Raw genomic sequence first — 26,112 nt, forward strand, 5'->3', positions numbered from 1 at the left:
TATTATCTAACTATACACAATCCAAAATGTCACCTGTCTCGTCTCATTAATCACTCAGAACGAACTTAACTTGAACTTTGACACTTTAGTCCTGCTACATCCTGTCCCCTAGTTTTACATCAGGCAGTTCAGTCCCAAAACTCCCTTGTTAGAGTTGCTCACTCTGACATTGTGTGACTTTGAGAGCGTGTGTGCAGAGGTGTGGAGAGAGGTGGCTGCATGCTGACCCGGGACGGTCCCGAGCAGATGGTACCCTGCAGATGGGACACTGCAAGCTGGCGTCACAAAGAGAGACGGGCACGTGGCATAGCTGAGACATGTCACCCATCACAGCAAATCTCGTTTACTTCTTCCCAAGTACAGTGTTTCTCCACTTCTGTTCACGAGGCCCAACTCTGTGAAAAGAAAGAAAAACATTAGGCAACTTGAATTCTTCTGTAAACAATTTCACGGAGGCATGATTTTAGGGAGCTGAACAAGTACTTTTTAAATAGCTTTTGACTCAAACATTGATGCGAACTCAATGAAAACGTGTGAATGCATGAGTGGCCATTATGTCCCAGCACTGTTGATATTTATATAAATTTGAGGCTCCTGAATTTGAAAACTAGCAATTATCCTTTTCCTTTTTAAACCTGGGCAAGGGGGGTATTGATATTTATTTATAGATAACAAATGAACATACAATAATCAGTACAATAAAAGGACTAGACGGTAAAAGGCAATGATTCTAAAATGATACTACCGTATTTTCCGGACTATAAGTTGCACCTTTTTTCTTAGTTTTGGTCTTATACTTTTATTTATACTCATATACTTATACTCCAGAGCGACTTATATGTGATATTAATTGTTATTTTCACACTTGCAACCGCATTTCATACTCCAGTGCGACTTATATATATATATATTTTTTTTTCTTTATTATGCATATTTGGATGGTGCAACTTATACTCTGGTGCGACTTGTAGTCCGGAAAATATGGTAAGAGGTTTTTTTTTTCTTTATTTTGTGTTATTCCAGGAGTGTTTGCAGTTGTATCGGAAATGTAACAGTTTGTTCACCCTGTTTCTGTTCAGAGCAAATTTTAGTCTGTTATTCATGAGTCAGTCGTTCATTATTGTGGGTTAGTTCTGGCCACAGTGCAACTTCACATCATTATTAAATGCCCATAAGCAAGTCAGAAGAATTTGCAGTCATAATATACATATTTTGCCCTGGTTGATTGTAAATATCTCTACAACAATGTCTCCTTTGTCGACGCAAACAAACAGGTGATTTTGCTTTTAGGTGCGAAAAGTGGTGGCACTTTTCAATCACAAAGACATGATTGTTGTCAGTTGAAAGGACTTTTGGAGTTAAATCTAATACGGCAAGTTCGTCAATCTAATCTGCAACAATAAGATAAGATCCGTCTGAATTCATGACACAATCTTCTAAAAATGAAATGCAGCATGATTCCTTGCTGTGTTATGAAAGCTTTCGCCATTCAAACGATATAATAAACGTTCATACTCCTTCGTAATCCTCACTAAAACCCTTTGATAACCCCTTCGATCTTATTCTGGTTGTTTTAGCCCTGGACTAACCTTTGTATGTTTGACTTGGTTCAGTTCTGGTTTAGTCCAGTTCAAGTTTAGATTAGTACAAATTTAGTTCATGTGTAGCTTTGGTCTTAATTTGGGCTTTTGGCTTTCTTATTTCATTTAATCTTCTGTTTATTCTAGATCTTCATCGTCTTATAGTCAACCGAAGATACTTGAAAGCCAAATATACTTTCATGAAAGGTATAAGAACAAAAAGTACTCCGTAACAGTCCTGGCTCACCATCCGCTTTCTTTCCCCTCTTTTATAATAGCCATATCGACACAAATATGCTAACTATGCCGCAATGTGACCTGGGCCTGTAGACTTGTGGGTTTATTTTCAGAGGAGGCACCCCACTCCTTTATCATCTGTAACAGCGCTGGCACACACAGAGATAACAAGGGAATGTCTGAGTTTGGTCTTGGTTTTGGTGCTGGAATTTTAGGTAAACAAGCCAGGCAGCCGGGCAGCTTTTTTTACACTTATTAAAATTCATGGCCGTGATAATAAACTCATCCAAAAGTCGCTGCACTGAGGAAAATGCAAACAAATCTGCCGTTCGGTTCAGATAAGTTACAGTGCTATTACTGTGGCATGAAATGGGTTTACAGCAGCCAGCGCCTCAACCATGTTTAAATTATTATGGGAAGAAGAAGAAGGGGGCCCCATGCATTATGGGTAACAGCACATGAGAGATCAGATATGTGCAGAATACTGTTGACATTTAAGAGAGGTATGCAGAAGTACTTCTTCACAATGTACCATGTTCACATATTACCTGCCAACAAGGATCACTATCTCCAGATGGGATCATTTACGTGTGATAATGAGGTCCATTACATGAATATATCCTTCCTGATCGGTGCATGTTAAGTAGGGAAAATACAATGTAAAAGAGAAACAACCTGCCTTTACTTTATTGTATAAGTAGAGGTGGGATGTATAAGTATTCGGATAACTATATTCAAGTTCATTCAATCCAACAGAAATCTGATGAAGGTTTGAGTGTTCACATGTCAGACAAATGTGAAAAGATTATTATTATTATTATTATTATTAGATAATGCACAGGCATATTTATATTTTTCCATTTTCATTTTTAATCAGTTTTTTGCTAACCTTGCCAGAAAGATGAATTGTTATGATTTTTGTCTTCACAAACTCTTGCTTCATGTGTAGAACTCAATTCAGAGTGCCACCCCTAGAAATCTGGTGTGATTGATTGTGTTTTCAAAACAACATTAATAAAATGATCTATTCTTATATATATTGCATCAACAGCAAGAATGTGCTCGTGATAAATGTTGTGGCAATCAATAATTAATTTATTATTAAGTACAATGACATTTGGACTGGGTGAACACATATATATATATATATATATATATATATATATATATATATATATATATATATATATATATATATATATATAAGAAGTATCTGATTGGAAGAATAAATAGACCTGTCAGTCTTGTTTTATTGTGCCTATCTTGCCTACGTCTACACTTCAGCCGGCTGTAGTTACAAACACGCGCTTCCCCTGGTCACTGCAGCAGTAGATTGAATGAGTCATCCTGGACCTCAGGGGTCTGTGGATCTGTGTGGGAGCTCAATCATTGACCAACACTCGTATGCACAAAGGTTCAGCTCCTGTTGTGCAATTAACAGCACTGCAGATCTTTACGTGCTGAGAATATCAGAAATGTGGATAAATCAAATGAGTCATTTCATGCTGAAATTCAAAGTATGAATAGAATGCATTTTAAAACAATACAATACAATACATTCTAAAATATAAATGAAATGGTGGGTAAGTTAAAAATATGTTTCTGTGTTGCATGGATACCTTGCAGAGAAAGAAATCCACACAATGTTTCGACTAGACTCTAGATAAACTAATCCCACTCCTGCATTGGTGATATCTGTGTGGGCCGATCACCAACATAAAGCTTTGAGTGAAATCATCACTCTTATAGACAACCACTTTCATTAAAACTGAGTCAACGTAATTATACTGGGGATTTTGCTAAAGATCTTGCCTATTGTTGTCCCTATAGTTTGACCATTTCAGTAAAGTGTATAACGTTACTTCCTGGTTGGACATGGACAGCAGTAAATGCACAACTGTTACCACACTGTAAACAAGGGCCAAAGCTTGATTAATCTAAACAAAGTTAACAAATGAAATTATAAGACAAAACAATTCTATTCTTAAATTAATATTACTGTCAGAAAAATAAATATGTTCAGCATGCGTACATTGTATTGATGACATATTTCTCATATTTTTTCCTGCTCTACATCACAAATTGACACGACTATATATATTTCCCACAGAGATACTTTTATGTGGAGTGTACGAGACGTTAAATATGCAGTAACTTAGTAGTAAATTGGGGGTGAAATACCACTCTGTGTGATATATAGTACAATTATTTTATTTTATTGATTAGTCTTTATTTAACCCATCGAGAGTGAGAAATATAAAAAAAATATGAAAGGACACAAAATCAATTCCTTACTACACACACTGTTTATTCAGCCTGACAAAAGTACGTTGGCCTTTACAGTACGAGGGCAACTCCCAAAAGTTCGGAGCGGCTGCCTCCACCCGACGTTCGGCTTTCCTCGGGACTCTTCGGTAGTTTCCGGCGGCAGAGGACAGAGCGCGGAGCGGACGCACGCGCTCCTGTGGCAGACGACGCTGTACGTGAGCGCGGAGGCCCGTGGGCACAACACACCTGGCCGCGTCGTGGACTGGCAGCGGCACGGAACAGGTACGTCCCGGGGCGTTTGTACCGTTTAACGCACTTTATTCAGTCTGCGTTTCCGTGGGAAGAAATTCAAAGTTATTATGACGAGTACACCGCAACTTTGAGAACTTTTAACGCAAATGTCGCGCGGCTCGCTTGTTTGTTTTGACGCTCCCACGCATGTCACGTCGTTAAAAGAGTCATTCTGAACGTTAAAAGTGGAGTTTTTGCCGCGCTTTAATGACTTTCTTTCCTCTTGTACCTGTCCAGAGCCGGTTAATCACTTGAGGAATGCGGCGCGATTAGGACGAGAGAGAAGGAGACGAGAAGGAGACGAGAAGGAGACGAGAAGGAAACCAACGCGTTTTACACTTCACGCTCGAAACGCAATATAAAAAAGGGCGATATTTATGGCTACGGGAGGGTTTAAGTCCAGCGCAGCCACGGACTTTCTGGAGGAATGGAAGGCTAAACGGGAGAAAATGAGAGCCAAAATGCTGGGGGACATTGCCGCCGCCACTGGTGCTCCTCTGGCAGCCGCGGACGCAAACGCCATTAATAACAACCCGGACAGGAGCTCTGCCACTGGGAACTGCCTAGAAACCACCAGCCTCCCAGTAACACCACCGCCACCAGCACCACCCACTGCACCCGCTCCGTCCTCTCCCTCTTCACCCACTTCACCCGCGCAGGGGCCCAATCTCAAGAAGGGCCCCGCGCAGGCAGAAGCCCCGAGCGCGTCGTCCCCGGGCCCCTCCGGCTCCTCCGCCTCCGTGGCCTGCAACGACGGGAGTGACAGTCCGTCTCCCGGTCGTAAAGTCAAGGAGAAGAAGAGCGCCGGCCCCAGCGCCCGGAAGGGCAAAGGTCAGATCGAGAAGCGGAAGCTGCGGGAGAAACGGAGGTCGACCGGTGTCGTCAGCATGCCGTCCAACGAGGTGAGTCCCCCCGGGGCCCCGGTGGCACTGGAGCTGCTGCCACCTGCGATATTCAGCTGAACAAGTGGGCACGGGATTAGGGCATTGGGCATCCTCCTGATAACAAGAGTCAGATGATATTATGTCTATTACTTTTTTACTTTTTTATTATTCCTGGGCATTTTGTTTATTTGTGGTTTTGCAGAAAAATGGGTCAGAATGGGTGATTTGCCTGAAAATAAGTGGGTTACATATTTCTCTTTATGTATAACAGCTTTTTTATCAGAAGACTGAACACAATCTGACCTCTTAAAAGGCAAATAAAAGACAAAATACGTCACTTTCAAAGGTTTAGGTACAATGTATTTTGCCCACAGAGGGACATTTGTCCTCATCAGCGCTACTGGAGATGAACTTGTCAGGAGCAGTTAGCTTTACTCACCCAAAACCACATATTTCTGTAACTGAAGTGGACTGGAATAAGGACTTTCATATAGATTCCACTTGGACTTTTTTGGTTTGTTACAACTCCCGAAACCTAATTTTATGTTGATAACTTCAGCTTTTAATGAGTAATTGTCCAAAACAAACGAATGCCCAAGCTAGTGTCAAACAAGACTACCCCTCCAGACACCAGCTTCACTCATTCATGTATTTAATTAACAGAGAAAATCCAGGCGGAATTTTAAATCTGATATTCCTCTGTGCAGAGCTTGTTTCTACTTATTATTTGGGTAAATTGGACATCAGAGACCAAAACTACAGAGGGTCAGCATCACACAGAGGACAGAAGCGTTCGGGTACAGCTACCGTTTGAATTATCAGTTGAGGTTAATTTATCTGACAAATGTGAAATCTCTGTGTCCCACATAACCTTTTTTAATATTCATTTTTAATCCGCTCATTTTGCAGCATTACTATAAACTATATATGTATTCAAATGTTGCATATCTTCAACAACAGTCACGATATTGTCTGCGTTGTGACATATTGTCCCCCTCCAGGCTGTAATTAACTAAAGAAACACTGGGATAAGCTCTCAGAATGATGAAGTATCACATGCTCACACAAAAAAAGATGCAGTGTCTTAATTATGTAAAAAAGGGCTGATAAACTCACACTTCTCTTCCTAAACTCCAGCAAACTTTCTTGCATATAACAATATTACTAATACAGCATATACAATACTATTTCTTGAAGGATTAGTCGCTTTACAGCCCTAGACACGAAACACTTTGACAACACTCATAGTTGGGGATCTCACGATGTCAGATTTTAGTGTTACGATTATTGTGCGAATAAACGATATAATGATTATTCACGATTATGGCAACTGTGACCAAACAACAGTGAAATATTTCATTTTCTTTCATTCCCGTGGTCTAAAAACATTACTTTTCCTCAAGTTTGTGACCGGCTTTACGAAATTTAACTTTCTGTAAGACAAAATAAAGTTAAATTTGGCAAAAACGGCTAGATAAAAAAAAAAAAAATCCTGTTCTTGTCTAGATCAAACTAAACGGACTTCTGCTAAAATTCCGCGATTATAATTTTCTGGTTCTTACGATTATGTTGTACCTGAAAAAACATAATAATCGTGACATCCCAACTCGTAGTGTTAGATGTTTTTTCTACTTTATATGGAGTTTTTAGGTCATATTCTTTACATTTTCTTGTTGGCCCCGTTGGCTTTAGTGACAGGAAAGTACAGTGTGAAATGGGGGATGAGAGAGAAGGGACATGCAGTCAATTGTCACGACACTGACCTGGCATACGTGCGCTGTGCCTTAACCGCTCGACCACCATATTCTTTACATTTTCTGTTGACCAACCTGAAAGAATGTCTGAAATGTGTTTTCGCTCGACCACTGTTTCCCTATTAGTTTAATTGTTGTCCCAGGTCCAAGAAATAGTTTGAATCTCCCCAAAAAAAGAGAAGAAACGGGCACACTGCGTTTCGCTAAAGTCTTGGAATTCCTCTCATTCATGTGTCTGCTTTAATTGCTCTTGTGTGATAGAGCGAGACGCAGTGAGAGGGGGTCCTGGGATGTGGGCTCTCTGGGGACACGGTTTTTATTTTTGCAGTTAACACTTGGAGTTTAGTCATTGTTTGGAGGCCTTTTTAATGGCCGTGGCTCCGTCACGAGCAGGAGCCCTTTAGCTTCACTGTGCTGTTCCACGCACTCAGTTCTAGGGATGTCACGATTATTAGGTTAATCCATAATCGTGGTTATTCAGGTCTCAATATAATCACAAGAACAAAAATGATGATTGTGACAATTTTAGAAGCAAAATTATGTATTTTTAGGTCAATCTTAGCATCCAAAAATAGACCTAAATGTAAACTTTTGTTTATCTGGCTGTGTTTGTCCCATTTAACTTTATTTTGTCTTTCAGAAAGTTAAATGACATAAAGCCAGTCACAAACTCTAGGAACAGTAACATGATAGACCACAGGAATGAAAGAACATTTAAGATTTCACATTCTCAAAAATCGTGAATAATCGGAAAATTGTCTTCTTTTTTTTCTCACAATATCCGTTACACTAAAGTTTTATACCACGATGTCTCTGCTCTGGAAGCTATCGGACATACTGTAGCCTCTCCAATGTATTTTCATTAACATTTTTGGAGGACTTTTGAACCGTTCCATTCTCGGTTGACCACAGTGTGCGTTTCCCCTGGTTACGGTCCAGGCTGTAATGCAGGGTTTACATAATGGATCATGTTAGCTCCTGCTCATAAGCGGCCGATTGACTTACTGCGTGTGTCACTGTTGTTTGGGACGTGTGGCTTGATCTGATATTATCTCATATTTTAAACAGTTTTGAGGTGGATTTTGTCACAGCCTCGGATACATGTGTGCATATACAGATCTGCCAAAATATAGAAATATTGATATATCCTGTTACCAAATTCGGCGATACAGAGTCGATATATTGTGAAAGAGTTCTCTTTGTATAGTTTATTGAATTAACTTCCATTTTGTTGTTTGTTTAAAGACCGGCCCACTTATTAAATTTGAAACGCTCAACCCGTCTGTGCAAATAACTTGGAGCACAATGCACAAAATCATTGTGGTTTCAGTCTGAACTCAGGACGACACAAACTGCTCCCGAATGTAAACTGCAAAACGGAATCAGGCTGTAAAATATTTTTTCCTCCCCTCACTGAAGGAGACTTGAACCGTGCAAATGATTCTTCCTGGTGGTGCAGCTGCCTTTGTGATGTGAATATGAGTGGACAGGTGTGAATAGAGATGCCTGGGATAGGCCCGCTCTCGCTCTCGCTCTCGCTCTCTCTCTCTCGCTCTGCGCAGGATAATGGCCACTGAGCATCAGGGGAACCCAATCTTCTGCCTTTTGAGGCTTTAATGGTCTGATAAAAGCTCCCTTCTGTATGTGAAACAGCACCTCTGCACTCGCCCGTCCCATCTCCCCTGGTCTCGGGGAGAGGTGTCCCCTTTCTGAACATGCCTCCTTTTGGATTGTGATGTAGTCCGTAACCTTTGACCTGGCTTATGCAATGCAGGCCTGCCGTGTCCCTCTGACTGTGATGGAGCTTGGGCAGCGCCTGTTAATGTGTTGTGATGTAAGCTGGTTTTGTTTATGAGCTGGCCCCAGGTGATCCATGTTGTTGTCACTGGCTTTTATGAGCCCACTTAATGATAATGACAACATGCTTGGGCGCTCGAGGAGTGTGACTTTGGGTTCATTTGGGCGGCGTGTGTGCAGCACCAGCCTCTGGCAGCAGGGGAGAGGTCAGCAGGTTTATGCTGCCATGTTGTTCAGAGCATGAGGCATTTCACACTGCGGCGATGGGACGTGTCTGTTTGACCTTATGCTTAATGGATTAAGAGACAATTAGTAAAAAAAATGAAGGTGAAAAAACAAACTGTAGAACACAATGTTATCATACACAGTACCAGGAAAGTGATGGAAAACTTCCCTGGTACTGAGTAATTAAAACCAAGTTTGACTTTAAATCCAACTTGACAATCATTTTGAAATGTTTTTTAATATACGTTGTGTCATCTTTACCGACTGTTTGTTGTTGCAGTGCATTAGCTTTGTGTTCTTTGCTCAGGAAGAATGCAGGAATGTTGATTAGTTTTAGGTGGGGCATGTTACACTTACTGTAAAATCTTTTCCAAACAATGTCTCTTCGTCAGAGTAAATGCCACAGGGATTTTCTCATGGAACCGCTGCAGGTAAAAAGGACTGTTGGCTCAACAACAGGAATGTTGCTCTTTCAGTGAAACGTGCTTCCAGGTTTCCCAAGCACAGCTTCTCAACAAGAACATTTGGTTTGGTTGACTTATTGGAATGATCTTGTTTGTTTACAAAGGCCTCTGTCATTGGACTTGTTTCAAAGGAAACTAATGGGGAAAAGTCCCCCCAGAGTCGTGCAGTAAAAGTGAGCGGAGTGAAAAGGAGGAAGTGGTGTTACCCTCTCTACACCGGCACCAGAGGTCTCTGCACCTCATAAAACTCACAGCATGTCCAGAGCCGGCTTTATGTGCTGTGAGTGAATGTTATGTTCTTAAACATAAGGCCTATCTGGTTAGCCGCCCCGCGGTGTGTGGTTTGTTACTTATTATTTAGAGTTGATTATTGTCCACATTCCAACTATGCTTTTCCCCCACACAAAGATATTGCCGTGAAACATGTGCATTACCAAAGCACCTCGTATATGTAAGACTTATAAACTTAAACTCCTCAACTCCCCTCTTTGTTCATGTGACTTTATTCGTGCTATGTTCAAAGTCCTCTTCATGATGGTGGTCACTGCTCTGCACCACTGAGGCTTGAGTGGAACTCTAGATGATCGGTCTGGAACAAAACGCACGTCTGGACTCGTCTACTGCACAAAAGATCCTGATCCTGATGAACCGGCCGGGCCCTGGGAGCTAATGGAGAGGAAGGCATCATGAGACTCCTCTTTGTAACATCTCTGACCTCTCAGGCAGCCAAGGGAGCATGTTTATCCTTAAACTCTGGTCAACTGTGGCTAATATATGAGCACTAACACAAACACTGAGCTCAGCTGTTGTAAAGAGATCCTCTTGAGAATATTTTTATGCCAGTCTTCACATGAGCTGACGCACTGCTGAGCTCATACGGCCATTGTGGAAGTCTGCAGCAGCCAAGCATAACAATTTGCTCTCAGAAAATAAAGCAAATATCACATCTCTTGAAAAAAAATATTATATTGAGGACTTGAGCAAGTTTACTAAATGCTAATGTTCAGCCAAATAATCAGAGCCCCTCCAAAAGCAGTGTCACTCCCATGTCGTTTAGATATCGAAACCAAAATAGTGAAATCATGTTAAAAACATGAGTAAAAGGATGGTTCCCCTTTGTGTGCATAACTCCTGTAAATATTAAAGCTGATCCAGGCAGACTTTGTTCTGTCTGCACAAACACACAGAGAGAATCGCTCTGTCCTGTTCTAAAGTCTCACACAGACTTTACCATTTTATTTTATTTTATTGACGGTTGACGAGACGGCCACTGAACCGAACGGCACCTTTTGAATAAATTCACACGATCAGGTGGCAATCAGAGAAGAGGGAAAGCTCATTAGTTATTTTGGGACAGTGATTGGTGAAGAAAGTATGTACGCGCGGCAGGGGTCGAGTCGTGTCGGCGGTGAATTGAAAGTGTGCGATGTGTAGCAGTATTTGTTGGACATTCCTGGCTGTTTGCTGATGACTGTGGGGAATTTGTGAGTCAGCTCTAATCAGGCCACTCTGCAGGATTAGGCATTTGGGAGCCCGACTGTTTGTATTCATTAAAGCTCAATTACTCTAAGACCTCAGTCTCCCTTTCCCTATTCTTCCCCTGTTTGGGATTCGGGTGCACTTTGAGCAAGAATTCTGTTTTCAGATGAAGAATTGGCAAATACCACTCTACAAGTTTGCAGACGGTAACAGTTCCTCATTTATTGTAATGTATAGTTTGAAATAAATGCATAAAATAAAATATTAAAGTGATAGAAATCATACATTATGTGTTATACATTATGTGCATTAGTAATATTGGCCTTTAAACACGCTCTTGAGTATCTTTGCTTTGGCATCTCATGATGCACATGACTTTGTTAGTCAGGTGTTCCTTCATCAGGATTGGTGTTAGCACTCCATCTGCTGGCATTAAATAAACAAAAGATAACTTACCCCTGACATGCTAATGTACGGTAAGCATGCATTTGTAATGAAACTGATTAGAGCAGAAATGCTGTCTGGTGATGATTGATATAGTCTTAAAAGGACAGGACACTGGATCTCTACCTATGACATCACAAATCTGGGAAATTTGAATCGGAGTGCTTATTGCTTGTATTTATTTCTATTTTACCCCGTACCTTAATTGTGATTTCTGTCAGACATTAAAGGTGGTATGGACGATTTTTTTCAGCAATTTTTTTTATCATATTTCCTCGTGGCGTGGATAAATCATTTGTCCTGCCACGTATCAATCATAAAACGCACCTACTGCTCACCTGCAGCCTCGTCAGGCTCGTCCCCACGTTTCCACGTGCCTAAGCGCATGGATCTATCATAATATAGTTCCCTCAGTGTACGGGGCAAAATGAAGACGGAGAAAGACAGTTCGAGCTGACGCAGAAGTGGACAGAAATCTACAGGAGACAAGAGATGTGATGCGCTCCGTTACGCTAATAAACAAACGCACGTGTGTGTTGTATCAGTCCGCACGGGGGAGTGCGGGAGTGAACCTGAGGAATAGAGCGTAAATGAGGCTCCCTTGAAGGTCCCAGACGTGAAAGTGTTGGCTTCACTGGATGATAGTTTAAGTCTTACTGTTGTGTTTGGAGGTCCGACTGCACATTTTTGACACAGCCAGACCCTAAACAACCCACATGGAATCTGAACTTCACTGGGGTGTTCTTGGCACAAAAAAATTGTCAAAATCAATTAACTTAAACCAAGTCATAGTAAAAGTTGTGTTGCAATTTGGGCTGTAGTGATTGTGTGGTGTTGTGGATAAGAAAAAAATATGTAACTTTCAAAACTGGCACACGATTTTGTCCAGTGAGGGTTGAAAACGATGGCTCTGATTTACTCCTGCTCCTTTAGGTGGTGGAGTGCCGTGCTGCCGGCCTAACTATGCAAATGCAGATAACTGTAGCAATCACCACTGCTGAATCCTACATGCATCGCAACTTTAAGGAAAACAAAACAGAATTGTAATGTCATGTAACTAAAAGCAGTGGGTGTGTATCGGGGTCAATGAAAACCTTTATTTTTAGCTTACCATACATTTGCAGTAAATATTACTCAAACAGGTATGAATCATTCTAAATACAACTTTGTTGTACCTTAAAGGTGATTTTTCATAATATGTCCCCATTAAGAGCAAGAGAATACTGCTCTATTATTCTTTCTATTAGCTGTATGGAGGATGGTGCACAGATCATGGAAAAGGACACGGTATTGAAAACACAGCTCCGTGAGGAAGCTCAGGAATGCACTTGAATCCATGAAATTGAATAAATGTGTGTCCTTAAGTGGCTCTACGCAAAGAGCCTTGATCTTAAGCCTTTTTTCTATCAAAACAGCTTGAACATGGGAAGGCCCTTCTGTTACTCAGCCTGTGACTTGCAGCTGAGCACTTCCAGGTTTCAGCTTCTGCTATTGCCATTTGCATTGGCTTTAACAGTGTTGACACAAGGTGTACTGCCCTGTGCTTATCAGCTACTTACTGCTTACCTATATACATAAGCCCCTGCAAAACAAGCCCACAGTTTATAAATCATCACTGCACTAAAGTATTTGAAAGTGTTGAGCCCTGTAAATTTGACTCAACCACAACACTTAAAGCCAGCCACGCAGACCTTTGTAGTATGTTGTCAGTTATTAATATTGTATCTTACTTGCTAATTGATAACATTCTTAAAATTGTAATATAATATAAATAAGGTTTAGTTTGCACTTAGGACCATTAGGACCTTAATGATGTTGACCTCTGACCAGCTGGTGTTCGAGCTGCTCAACCAAACAAACGAGCTGCTTCAACGTTCCTCTGGCAGTTTTATGGTTACTATCTTGAATACTGTGTATTCAACAGCTTATGATCAAAAGCCATTTGTCTAAAAAGGACCTCGACATCGCGCCAGCTCAGAAGCTTTATGCAGTAATACATAATAAAGTCTCCGGAGGTAGCAGTGTGTAGGAACAATGGACTTTTTTCCTCTTGATCCTTCCCTCTGGGCTCACATTTTGTGAACGGTTCATCATCACATTATTGAAGGTTGCTTGTTCCTCTGTTCCTGTTTGATCACAAAGTTAGAAGTGAAAGCTGAACAAAGCCCATGTGTGGAGTGGTAATTCTCCTGCCTTTCATGGGTATTAACCTTTGCCTGTGGCTCTGACGTCCTGCTAAAACATTCATAGCCAATGAAACTCCTCAGTTCGGTGTGACAGATTGGATTTTCATCACAAGCTGCTCTGGCTGATTGTAGACTTGACTTCTGCTTCTTCATAGGTCTGAAACTCCTCTTTTCCACTAGACATTTATGTGCTCTTTATGCATTTTCTACGCTTTTTGCCAATAAATGCTTGTTTATTATTATTTTTACCTCTCATGATATCCTCCACGATCTCTTCAAACAGCTCATTAGTGAGTCTGTCCTGCGGCCTGCATGCATCCATACTCATTTGTTGGCTGCTGAATATTTCACACTGCAAGCTCATCAGTAAACATGAGCTATAGCGGCGTGTGTGGCCCGTATGCCCTTTCCTCCTCTTCACTTTCTACTTGTAGTCTGTGTTTTATCGTTGGTCCAGTTGGCAAATAAGAGAGCTGTCCAAGGCGGGATGAATGGGCCAAAGTCCGTGGCCCGAGTGTCCACATGGCTGGATTTATCTTTCAACCCAAAAGGTCACACAATCCACTGCAAACACTTGTGCTCCCAGTCCCGCCATTATCTGGAGGACAGAGTTGCACTGTTCCCCGGCCACTTGTCAAATGACCTGACAGTTGGTTTGTTGTGGTACAACAAACCAACTGGATGTCAAAATGCACCAACCTTTTTGACATTGAAACTTCCAGAAATCTCATAAATGGGTGGGGGCGAAAAAACATCTATTTGAATTTCTATTTTCCTCCTTGGGTTCATGTACTGTGTGATATTGCTGGCTTTGTTTGGTGGAGCTGGCCCGATGCAAGGGTGAGTCTGTTGTGACTTTAGCATTGGCCATAGTTTGTGCGGCAGATTCAGGCAGCGTTGCATGAGTCATGGTCTGGATGTGTGTCGGTCAGCGCACAAACACAATGGCCCAGCACACAATGGTTGAGTCTCGCTCCCGCTGGAATGCAAAACATGCATTAACGGTTTCCGATACAAATATCTGAGTATTGTGTTACTCCGCAAGACGGGCGCTCAAAATAGCTCCGGCCTCTGCGCACAACTACTTCTAATCCTTGAAAGGCCATTGTCGCTTTGTCTGTTTTCCCAAAAGCCTAATGATGATTTAAATGAATTGGCAATATATTACTGAGTATGTAAAATGTAGGCTAAATATTTTAAGTTCAGCGGTGACACACGGCAGTCCTAATCAGTAGTCCACCCCTCTCTCTGGGTCAATCTGGGCCCTCTTCCTTCTTGAAGTGATTCAAACGAGTCTGCCTCTGCCTGTTCTGCATGCACACGGAAAGGGACCTTACACGCTGGTGCTACTGCGCTCTCCCGGCGCGAACATCTGCCACCAAACTCAAATAAATCGCCACCACATGAGAAGAAAACATTGTACTTCACGCTGACAAACTGTGTGTGCGCTTGCCGTTTTTCAATTTGAAATTTCAGTGAGAAGTTGCCCATTAATCTCCACATATTTGAGTGTACCTCCTCATTTGCATGCAAAGCTCTTCGCTGCTCTCACTTAAAGCTTAGGACAGACGTTCTGGTCTCATGCCACGCTTCAGAGAACAGATAAAAGGCTTTAGTCTTCAAAAATTAAGAGCCTGCTAATTCACACAGTCTCCAGCTTTTCATTGGATGACCAGCAATTTACCTAAAGCTTTGGGGAAATTTATTGAAAGCCTGCAACAATAATGCTATGTGTAATGCTATATTTAGATTACAATTAGTAAACAGATGGTGATATGCATAAATTAAACCATATGAATCCAGGCTTTGCTGTTGGCCATGCCTGATTGCACAGTCTTTGTCTTATACCTTTTCAAAGCCGCTGCTTCAATGTGACAAGTCACACTGGTCGGGCTTCTTCCAATGATGTCTATTATCAAATACTCTTTACCAATTCCCACTCAAGCTCCTCTCGCTCACCCACCAAAACCTCCTCGCCACTCTTTTCTTCTGCTGCTGAGCCCGATAAGCCCGAGCGAGGGTGCCAGGGTCGCTGAAGACGGGGAGATTGACAGCAGCCATTTTTGTCCAGTTGCCGACGGCGGAGAAGCGGTTGATTTGTCCAGAGCGGCAGTCTAATTCCACCCCAAGTCCCGTGAGCGGAGCCTGCGTTCTCATGAATAACAAATAGCTGCGCTCAGGGGAGGCGCTTCGGCTCGGCTTTCTCACCTCAGACCTGGAGGCTGCTTCTCAAAGGCAGCCGACTTTAGTACACATTTTCTGGACTGATCGTCTCCGCGGGGAAGACTCCAGCAGTGGGATAAGCAGGCCATGATCTGATCAAGTAAACGGTAATGGGACCAGTTGTGCTTGTATCGTCATGGTTATTTGTGTAATGGAGCTCCCCGAACACGGTGAAAGTAGTGATCGCTTGTATCGGGTGGAGTACAGTGGTAAGGAATGCACTGCCCTCAGAAACGAATACGTCAAACAAACTGTTCACTCCATCAAGTCTGATCAGCCACATTTAAACTCTTCCATCAGCACATATTACGCTATACTGTGTCACAATGCTTCAGGTTTTATCGAGTTGTATCGAGTTATATGTAGTTAAAGGCGTTGTTACTGTCTCCAAAAGCTTTACACGGAAAAAGAAAATTACACCACTCAAAGTAGCTCTGGTGTATAATTCTTTCCTCTTCACAAATAAATATTCCACACAGTTAAGCTCGGTGCGCAGTGTGTTTTTCATTTGGCTTATGTCACTTCCACCTAGCCATTCTGTGATTATTTTTCATATAGAGGGAAAAGATTGACAACAGAAAGTAAACGACCTAATTCGAGAGGTAACATGACACGCTGGGCACAGGTTTTGGAAAATAAATATTCAGCTTTGATCTGGAAAGCAATTTTAAAAGAAACTATTTATTTACTACAAAAAGCAGGAATAACTAGTAATTAGCATGAGAGGCACTAGCAATGCAAAACCATGAAACATGATCATGTTTGATGGCACACACTGCCCACATGCTGTGAAATGGGAAATTATATTTGGCTGTGTTTTAAACCCTGTTGCCTTTTTAAGCACCTCTGTCTCAATTCTGTTATATCCAGAGGGGAACCATTAACCACTGTTTTATGGTTGGAAATTCAGCTTTGATTGCTTCATAGTTTGCGTGATAGTTACGTGATACTTGTTGTTCTTGCCCTTGACAGATGAGGCCAATTTCAGACCCCTGCCCCAAACAGATAAGGACCCCATTAACACCAAGAGGATGTGACTGGAGAAAGAGCGACATACTTTGTGTGCCAGCTGGCTGTTTTACTCAACTATAAGTGGCCCGTCTGTTGTTGAAGCGCCACCGTGTTTTATGTTCATATCATGCAGAAAACTGTCCTCATGCTTTACTTCAAACTTTTTTCATCTTTTTCAAAATCTGTTCTGCAACATCTTCCTCAAAGGTGAACCTAAGCTGTAGGAAGCAGTCAAGCCCCCAGCAGCCAAGATGGCCGCCCATTCAAGTCAATGAGAGCTGCTCAGTAGCGCATGTCACCAGTTAGCCTTTAGCTCTTCGGGCACTGCAGCCCAGAAGTGACGTAGGTCTGCGTCCGGTTAGCGTACCATGTGATCGTACTGACCAATCAGAGAGAGTTACTAGAGCAGCGCAGAGCACAGCACAGTGTGAGATAAAGCGAAATATTAAACAACTGGTTTTAAGAAAACTGAAGGATTTTGAACCGGAAAAAAGTAAATCAATTTATTGTCATGGCTCAATAGTTTAGAGTTATTAACGTTTTGTGGTTTATTGCAAATAAAATATAAAACCATAAAAAATGTCTAGTTAGTAAACTTTTTCACTGTCAATGGAAATAATTCTGGTCCTTATTAAGTACATGGAATGTTTGCTCTAACATTGATTTCTTAAATTACGGATTTTTAATCATATCATTCTACAACATGTCCAATGTATTCAGATGACATGTTTATCTACATGCAAAACATGCTAAAGTCATGATTAAGTTCGTATTTAGGTTTCTTGTCTGTGTATTACAGATAACAACACTGATGGACACGAAACGTAACATCGATTAGTTTATACCTGGCAAAACATTCCATTTCCATAGCATTTTTACGTGATTTAGTTTTTCAGGCAGAAACATTTCAAGACATCGCTTCTGAGCAGTAGATCCACGGCCCTCAGGTCCGTGGTGGTCATTAGTTTGATGATTTGTTCAGTTATTAAACTCATGGATCATAGTTTTACGCCTGTAGCTTATTCGAGGCATTTGGGCTCATCCACGGCATCTCGGCCCATTCACTTCACCTACACGCGCTCTGATTGGTCTAGACGGTCACGAGCTGAGCTAGAGCGGCGCGCTAGAGCTTAGCCGAAGCTAACAGCTTAAAATGTGTTTTAAAGAGAACTGAAGAATCTTAAAATTGGAAAAAGTCAATGACCCATAAATAAGTAAGAATTGCCGCCATATCCGACTTTTTTGAAAGCTCTAGGTGCTCTTTCAGCCGAACACGAGCAGTTTTTAGTTACATTGCGCTCTAGGGAAAAAAAGCTTTCTGGACGCAAGATGCAGTACGTGGCCACTGGGGGAGTCTGCGACATGCTGCGGCTAGCCATACCCTATCCAGATATTATAATAGATCCATGAAAGCAGTAGAGGAAGAAGTCAGGGAGACATGTTTGTTTTTGTGATTCATCTAAATTTGGTTAAATGCCAATCTTGGCTAAACCTGTTTGTAGCTTTGGGCTTCAGGCTTCAGCAGCAGAGCAAACCCACAATGCAACAGACTCCAGTCACTTCATTGTGCCAGTGTGTGTTTGATACATGTCTGCGGCTGAAGATAAGGCTGTACCTGCCGTGAAATGAGTCTGCTGTCCAAGTCAGTTTATTGCGAGGCCTTTGATAATATCTCCTCATTTATTGAACAGTGCTCACACAGCAGCTGCCTGTCTTGTCATATTAATCTCACTTCATGTAGTCCCTTATGAGCAAACACGGTAGCTCTGGATGTGTCCTCCAGACCTGCCAGTGCAGTAGCATGGAGTGTATTGTGCTTTGGCCCCAGTGGACAGTGACCACACAGATGTGATCCATCCAACAAATGTCATTTTCATGTTCAGCAGCTGTATCAGGACTTATTTTCCCCAAGTGTCTCCTCCTTCGTTTTGTTGGCGCTAAAAGCCGACCTGGCAGAAAGTGGTCCAACTAGTCCACGAAGCACAAAACCTGATCACGTCACATTTAGATAAATTCTTATTGGAAATGAGCCCAGCGTTCACCAGCCCGACCAGAAGGAGACGTGTTTGCACTCCTTGTTTGCTCTGCAGCTCCTTCATTTTCCTAATAATCAACTTGAAGCCGCCGTCTTCAGGGCTTAAGTCATTCTATTTCTGTTGTATATGCTTTGTTATATGTTTTGCCACGTGATCATAGTTTTTTAAAAATAAACTTTTTTTTTTTTTAATTCAGCGTATTTAGTTATAGTACGTTTTTTATGTCTTGGAGTATTTTTTCCTACTTTAATGCATCTTTTTGTGATTGCCTCTGTTCACTCTGACACACTTGTACTTTTGTTGTTCTGGGTTAAAACTGACTTCAAACTGACTGCATGTTTTATGATCTGAGACACATCGTACACTTGTTGACCTTTTGAACTTTCCTGCAATCAGGAAAGATTACAAATCTAATGAGCTTAAATACAGATGCAATTTGGAAGACTAAGATGCATCTTCAGAGACAGAAGACATTTCGGAAAGTGTTGTTTTACCAGTTTTACCACCTAAATACCTGATCATCTGTAATAATTACATTCTAACATACAATTAATTAAATAACCTGCTGTGAGTTGTATTTGGGTCACATTTGGTGTGAATTTGGGGTTCAGGAATCTTCTGTTTTTTTCTAACACAAACTGAGTGTTTAAATCTCTGCAGTAACTATTTTCATAATGTAGCGTTTTCCTTGTGTTGAACTACAAAAGAGGAGTCCGTTTGTGACCTGTTTGGAAGTGTGTGTGGTCTGCTGCCTGCCAGAGTCTTTTATTTTGTCTCTTCAAGACATTATCTCCTTAATTAAGCTGTGATTTAGGCTTGAAAATTCCTCTCCAAAATAGCAGACTTTTTAAACAACGAGAGGGGAACAATCTCAGGAGGAAATCTTGGCTTCACAAGCTATTCTTTTCTAATGACTGGGTCTGGGCTCTGAGCACAATGCTCTCATTCTCTGGCAGTCGGAGCAGACCCTCTATTTGTGGGATGTGCCTGAATTAATGCAGAACTCCAGCAGCCTCTTTATTTGGAACGACACATCCTCTTTTTGCTCCTGCTTTTGGATGATATACTGGGGCATTTTCAATTAGTCTTAAATTGCCACTGGGCTGATCAAATGTGTTCATTTTCTAAATGTTTGGTTTGAATTGCAATTGCACAGAAACTTTGCCTACAGATTCTCACAATGTGCTATGGTTGTAATAAGCAATTCAACACAACTGAATTCCCTGCACAGCCTGGTCTCTGAAGCGGGAGCCTCCAGAGCAGGTGTGGGTCAGGACACTGCCCCCAGGTGCTCTCAGGCTGTTACTACAATAAAGGTGAAGCCCAGCAGCATTTCAAAGCACACTGTCATTTTTATGGTTTGTTTGCAATATCTGTTTTTAGCAATAGCGTGCTGTAACTTTTATGGATGGTTAAGCAGACCTGGGTGTTCATCAATATTTATTGGATAATAGAATAGTTATTAGAAATAATTATTAAAATGGGAGCGTGGGCTTTGAACCAGGGTTCTACTGAGCTAACTCTCATACCTTATCATAGTGCTAAATGGATTAAATAAGATCACGTCACTGACCAATCATTACACAAATTGGTGTTCTAAGTTGTAAAATAACTAACATCTAACAATTGGAAATGTAACAGAGCCTTCGCTATAAACAAATACTTGTCTTTAAAATATTTGTTTTTTGTCAGTTTGTTGAAACTTGGCGCTGCTGTTGCTTCTCTTCTGCACATGCTCAGTTTGGGCAAAACCTGCAAAGAGTCCCACACGGGTTTATTCAGTGTGGTTTGAGCTTAGATCCATGGATTTGAGGCTGTGTGGTCCTCAGAGCATGTGCAGACCTCTAAAAGAAGCTGATGTCTGCTCTGGTTCTAAAAGCTCATGTTAGAGAGCGGAGCATGAACTGGCCTCTGAACACGGCCACAGACTGAGCCGCTGCGGGAAAATAAGAATAAGAATCATGCTTCCCACGCAGTAATGACCAGCGGCCTGTAGAGGCCACTAAAATACAACGTGACTTCAGCTAAGCTTCAACAGCAGAAGTGAGGGGAAAACAGGCTTAGTCGGATATATTTTTGAACAATTCCTATATAGATGTGATCCACAGTAATTTTAGATTTTATTGGCCAATCACTGATTGCCTTGAATGCCCACAGCTGTTTTTTAGTATATAGTATAAAATCTTGCTTTGTTTCACTAGTTCTCTACATGAGCGCATGTTTCAGACTCTTGACTTTTTTTGTAGACTGACCATTTAAGCAGCTTTGCACAAATGTTTTAATTACGTGAACAGCGTGTAATGGTAATTTCTCCATTTGAAAACGACCTCTCCTCCAGATTAGTGCCACTTTGGAGGCTCATTTTGTTCGTAGTTACGCCACACAGTGTTTAGGGGATTCTGGACAGTGCAATCATCAATTATGCGTGAAAGCCATTTGCGTGGTGCTTTGCTATTGCTTGGTTTCTGGATGTGTAGCTGGCGTTGCTCCTGGCCACCATCTATGCGAAACCTGAGCGGCCCCACAGTTCAATATGGCACAAGCCGCCAAAACACCGTATCCGAGCGAAAAGTCAATGGCACTTGGCTTTGTGGACTCTCCACACTCATTAGACGAACATAATCCACCAGGAGAGGGGAGATTTCTGCTTTCAATGGCCCACGTTGCTTCTTGAATTCCTGGAAAAGGCTTCATCCACAACACAGTCTTGTTTTTAGGTCTGTTCTGTCTGTGACTTGGATCAGCACAGGGCAGGTGACCAGAGAAAACAGGGTCGCTACACTCGACAAGAGCAGGACTGACATGAAAATAGCTTCTGGAACACTTTAGCAGACAGCCTGAACAACATGAGAAACAGGATAAATGAAGAGTGCAGGATGTGAGCTGCTGCTACTCCGCCCTCTCATGTCCAAACTATTCACGACTTTTTCTGCTTTTTTGTCTGTATTGCTTATTCGAACGCCATCTTTTCAACAAGTTTTAAGTGGGACAGAAGATTTTGCAAAGAAATTGATTTACCCAAATACTAATTGCTACTAAAAAGTACACAGGGTGGGAAAAAATTGCAAATGGGAATCAATCTGTATTATGATTAATGTATGGAATTGTGGCAAAACTGTATTATTTAGTTATTTGTTTGTTCGTTTAGGATCCCCATTAGTTATTACCACAGCAATAGGTATTATTCCACAAAACAACACTGACAATTACTCTTAAATGTAGAGTCCACAGTCATACACGTGTTCATTTTGTAATAGTGAATAAGGTATTGACTATGCTTTTTCTTTTGTATAAAAATGTTAATCTCGACAAACCTAAGTGGAACTCGTCTCTATTTGGCCGAGTTGTGTTTGTTTGTGGGGAAGAATCTGGGGGAAAAGCAGCAGTGTTTCCTCCTGAACGGTTGAGCACACAGCGGGCCGCCTGGCATTACTGGAGCTCTGCTGGAACACATCTTCATAGCTCTTAAAGCACACTATAAACACTCACTACTCAATGGATTGTGAACTTCACCTTTCAGTCTGGAGTTACTGTGGAGGCAGCTTGTGGTCGGGACACAGATGGGAAAACGATCACTCTCGTACTTGGTGAACTAAAACGGCTATTACTCAATGTCCTGGGCTAAGAGGATGAGTGTCAGTTAAGGTATGTGACAAAAGCTAATGGCAAGAGATTTCTGGAGAGCCGCAGGGCAATTGAATGTAATTATTTATATACCGGTACTAAAATATATCTATTGAACGCTCAATCGTCTTGTAATCTACTTCAGTCAATGAGCCAGTCGAAGGTTCGCTTTGAGCATCTAATTATTTTTTCCCCTGTTGCATTAGCGTTTCATTTTTCTAATGGATTATTTTTCACCTGAAGATGCCAGACAATTCAAACCATCATTAAGACTGAGGAATTCATGAATACATATTAGAGTGACTCTTAAAGGTGAATGCGTTGCTATATTGCAGCTTTAATACGTTATTTTTTGTCAAGCATCTGTAAATGTCAGCACTGTCTCTGTGTGTCTCTTTGATTCCTTCCTAAAACAAATAATTTCTATACTAGAATATTGGAACACATAGATCTCAGACAGAGTTGTATAACATTTCTTGTTGAAGTTGCAAACTTTAAGTTCCAAAGGCATTTCTCCTCAAATGCACAAAGCTGCTGTAGACAAAGATCTGGGGCCTGAGCCGTCCTGAGCGAGCCGTCCTGAGCGAGCCGTCCTGAGCGAGCCGTCCTGAGCGAGCCGTCCTGAGCGAGCCGTCCTGAGCGAGCCGTCCTGAGCGAGCCGTCCTGAGGCCCAATCCAAATGCAGACGAGGCTATCTATGGGTCAGCACACAGCCACTCTTACTGTGTGCTCAAGATGTATTTGTTTCATTTACAACCCTCACTGGAAGCATAACATGTTTTCACATCTGTTTCTCTGCAGATTAAAATGTCACATGCAGAGTGAAAATGAATGAGACCAAAGTCCAAGAAAATGCCTTTGGACTAGTATTTGATATTTGAGCGAGTCCTGGGGTGCTGAGACCAGTACAAGCTTTGAGTCCAACACATTTTTAATCTATTAACGTTCTCTGCAGAAATTATATGAAATTAAACTTTTCCAGATTGGAAGTAAATTGCAGATAAACTCTCTCTCCCGGACGTTGGTTTTGTTAAATAAGCCGCCCTGAGCGTGCCTGTACCTGCACAGTGAGTCGATTAAAAGACGATGTTCCGGTGTAGTGCTGCTTTAATGGATCATCTCAATCATCCATCAAGTCACTTCGCTGCAACTGAGCCGATTAATACACAGCAGTCATTAGGGCCGCAGTGCCCTCGGGTTGTTTAGTGATCAATCTGAGACTTAAGTGGACAGGACACTGGCTGTGTGACAGTGAAAGGTTCAGTGCTGTACTGTTGGTATGATGGTGACCCCGCTCTAAATCCTCCTTTATTAACCGTGAGAGCACCTGACCAGTCTTCATATTGACTTTTATTTTTGTTCCAAAAGTTTGAATTCACAGCAGATACAAACTGCTGTGACTTTGCAGTGATTTGTCTCCTGAAACTAAAGCGAGAGGATTCATGCTTTACTTGTTCTTACATAAACAGTCTCGGGGGGGGCGTGGTGTAAACAGGAAGCAGAATGGATCCTGGAAGTCCAACTGTTCCTCATCATTGCACTTCACTGTCTACAGAAACTAAATGGGAAGATTCTTGCAGATTTTTACCATTCAAGTCATGGAATAATTAGTTTTAATTGAAAGTTAGCATGCCTCTGCTCTATTGCACACCGCAAGTAGAATATTAGATATAAAGCCTTTGGTAATGTGTATCAATAGTAATACAAGAGTCAATATTTAATTTTTCTTTAAGCTAACTTTGGAAATGCGTTTGGAAAATCACATCTAATTCTTAGCTCCAGGCATGACTGGCCCATCCTTCTGCGCCTTCTCTTCTTACTTTCATCAACTGTGCTCTGAATCTGGCCAGACAAAATCCACAGAAATGTGCATGGAACCACATTTGAAAGTTATGAAGAGTCAAACCAAGCCTTATACGGTTCTGAGGAGAGTGCTGTTCTCTTTATTTGGAAGACACAGAAATTGTTTTACATGAGGAAAACAGTCTGTTGTCGTCCAAAGTAAACGCTGAGATTCCCAATTTCACGTTTTAGGCACATATTTGTACATAGCAGACCAGTGAGTCAGCCCATATGTCGGATTGGCTTCTGTTGAATGTTCACCCCTAAACTGTGCTCTATTTTTAGCTCCTCATGTACTAATGGTGATGACTGACATAATAACAACACGTTAAACTACTTTGTCTCAGACCTCAGAACAGATTTGTTTATGCAAGTTCACTTCAGCTTTTTTACGCATTTATGAGCCGAGAACGCCACGCTGCCGTGAGGGACGTACGAGCAAATCACTTATGAGAAAGAAGGAAGTTTCCCTGGGGACAACTGATACAGAGTTTGTCCGGAAAGGCTTTGGAAATGACTGCATTCTTTGTTAACCTTGCATTGCTATTTTTACCACAGAAGGCTGCTGAGCGGACACTTATTGTTAAGGATCAAGTAGAAGAGGCTCGCCTTCCCGCTCGTGAATTGTTTTCAGTGTCTTTAGTATATCCCAGATATCTGTTGAGCTGTAGCGGTCCAACAGATTCTTTCTAAGCGGCCCCTGTCTCTTTGTGCCCAGTTGCATTCCCAGTTTGTCCTTGGTACAAAGCAATAAGGCTAAAATATGGGCGTATGACATTCACACAATCAAGCAACACATTATTTTACACCAAAGATTTTTTTACATTTTGTTTACAGTTTACATAAATTTGTGTTCCATCCTACGGAATTTAAAATCTTTATTGTATCGAGACAAATATTGAAAAAATAAATCCATATTTGACCATCCATAGTGCTTATGACATACATTTTACAGCTCTGACTGATGAGGAGGATCTCGTGAACATTTTACATGTTTTACAATTGTTTAATAACATTTAACGAATGTGAAGCTCATTTTCCACCTCTTACTTTGCCTTTTAAAATACTACGTACAGAATGTGTAGTTTCAGTAAATAAATGTCCTCGACAGTACCGACCTCTTTGAAAACAACCCTCTTCCCACCGCAGCCCGATGCACTGTATACATTTAATGATGTTTATTGTTTATTTTTAGAGCCTTGATGAACTGGATGATGACTATGTTGGCGTGAAGGACAGGAGGGAGGAAGAGGAGCTGGTACAAGCAAACACCTTCCAAAACGAGGCCATGGCAGTGGACCCGACCACAGGACACCTAATGGTAACAAAATGTGTTTGTTTTTTGTGCTTTCAAGCCACGTATTTGGAAACCTCTTCCGCCTGTGGTATAGACACACTACCAGTGCCGCCGCTCCCATTTCACACATAACTTGCAGTGCGTAGGGCATCAAGTGCTCCGAGGGGCAGAAGAGGCCATTTGTGCAGCAGCTGCCCTTTTCCTTTTCCAATTATTTACATAATACATAATGAGTTGCTAATAACATCTATAATGCCCCAGAATACAGGACATTATATCATCCCCTGACTCCCTTTAGAATTGTGATTTAAGCAAAATATAAAATGAAATAACCTATATATAGTTTTAAAAAAATGTTTTTTTTATTTTGGATCCATCCATCTTCCGCTTTATCCGGGGCTGGGTCGTGGGGGCAGCAGTCTAAGCAGGGACTTCCAGTCTTCCTTCTCCCCAGACACTTCCTCCAACTC

General features: G+C 41.5%; 1 protein-coding gene across 1 annotated transcript in view; it reads left to right on the forward strand.

Annotated features, from left to right (window-relative positions):
- The first annotated feature begins 4,715 nt into the window (after window positions 1-4,715).
- The window catches only part of pawr (PRKC, apoptosis, WT1, regulator), a 33,245-nt gene continuing 11,848 nt past the window's right edge, over window positions 4,716-26,112 (forward strand). The window contains exons 1-2 of the mRNA XM_072453666.1: window positions 4,716-5,278; window positions 25,541-25,666. Coding sequence (XP_072309767.1) covers window positions 4,754-5,278; window positions 25,541-25,666 — 651 coding nt within the window. The 5' untranslated portion in view covers window positions 4,716-4,753. The remainder of the gene's footprint in view (window positions 5,279-25,540; window positions 25,667-26,112) is intronic.

Source organism: Eucyclogobius newberryi, unplaced genomic scaffold (genome assembly GCF_026437365.1).
Source record: "Eucyclogobius newberryi isolate DKJ021-1_F unplaced genomic scaffold, fEucNew1.0.hap1 SCAF_2, whole genome shotgun sequence".
NCBI classification, from domain to species: domain Eukaryota; kingdom Metazoa; phylum Chordata; class Actinopteri; order Gobiiformes; family Gobiidae; genus Eucyclogobius; species Eucyclogobius newberryi.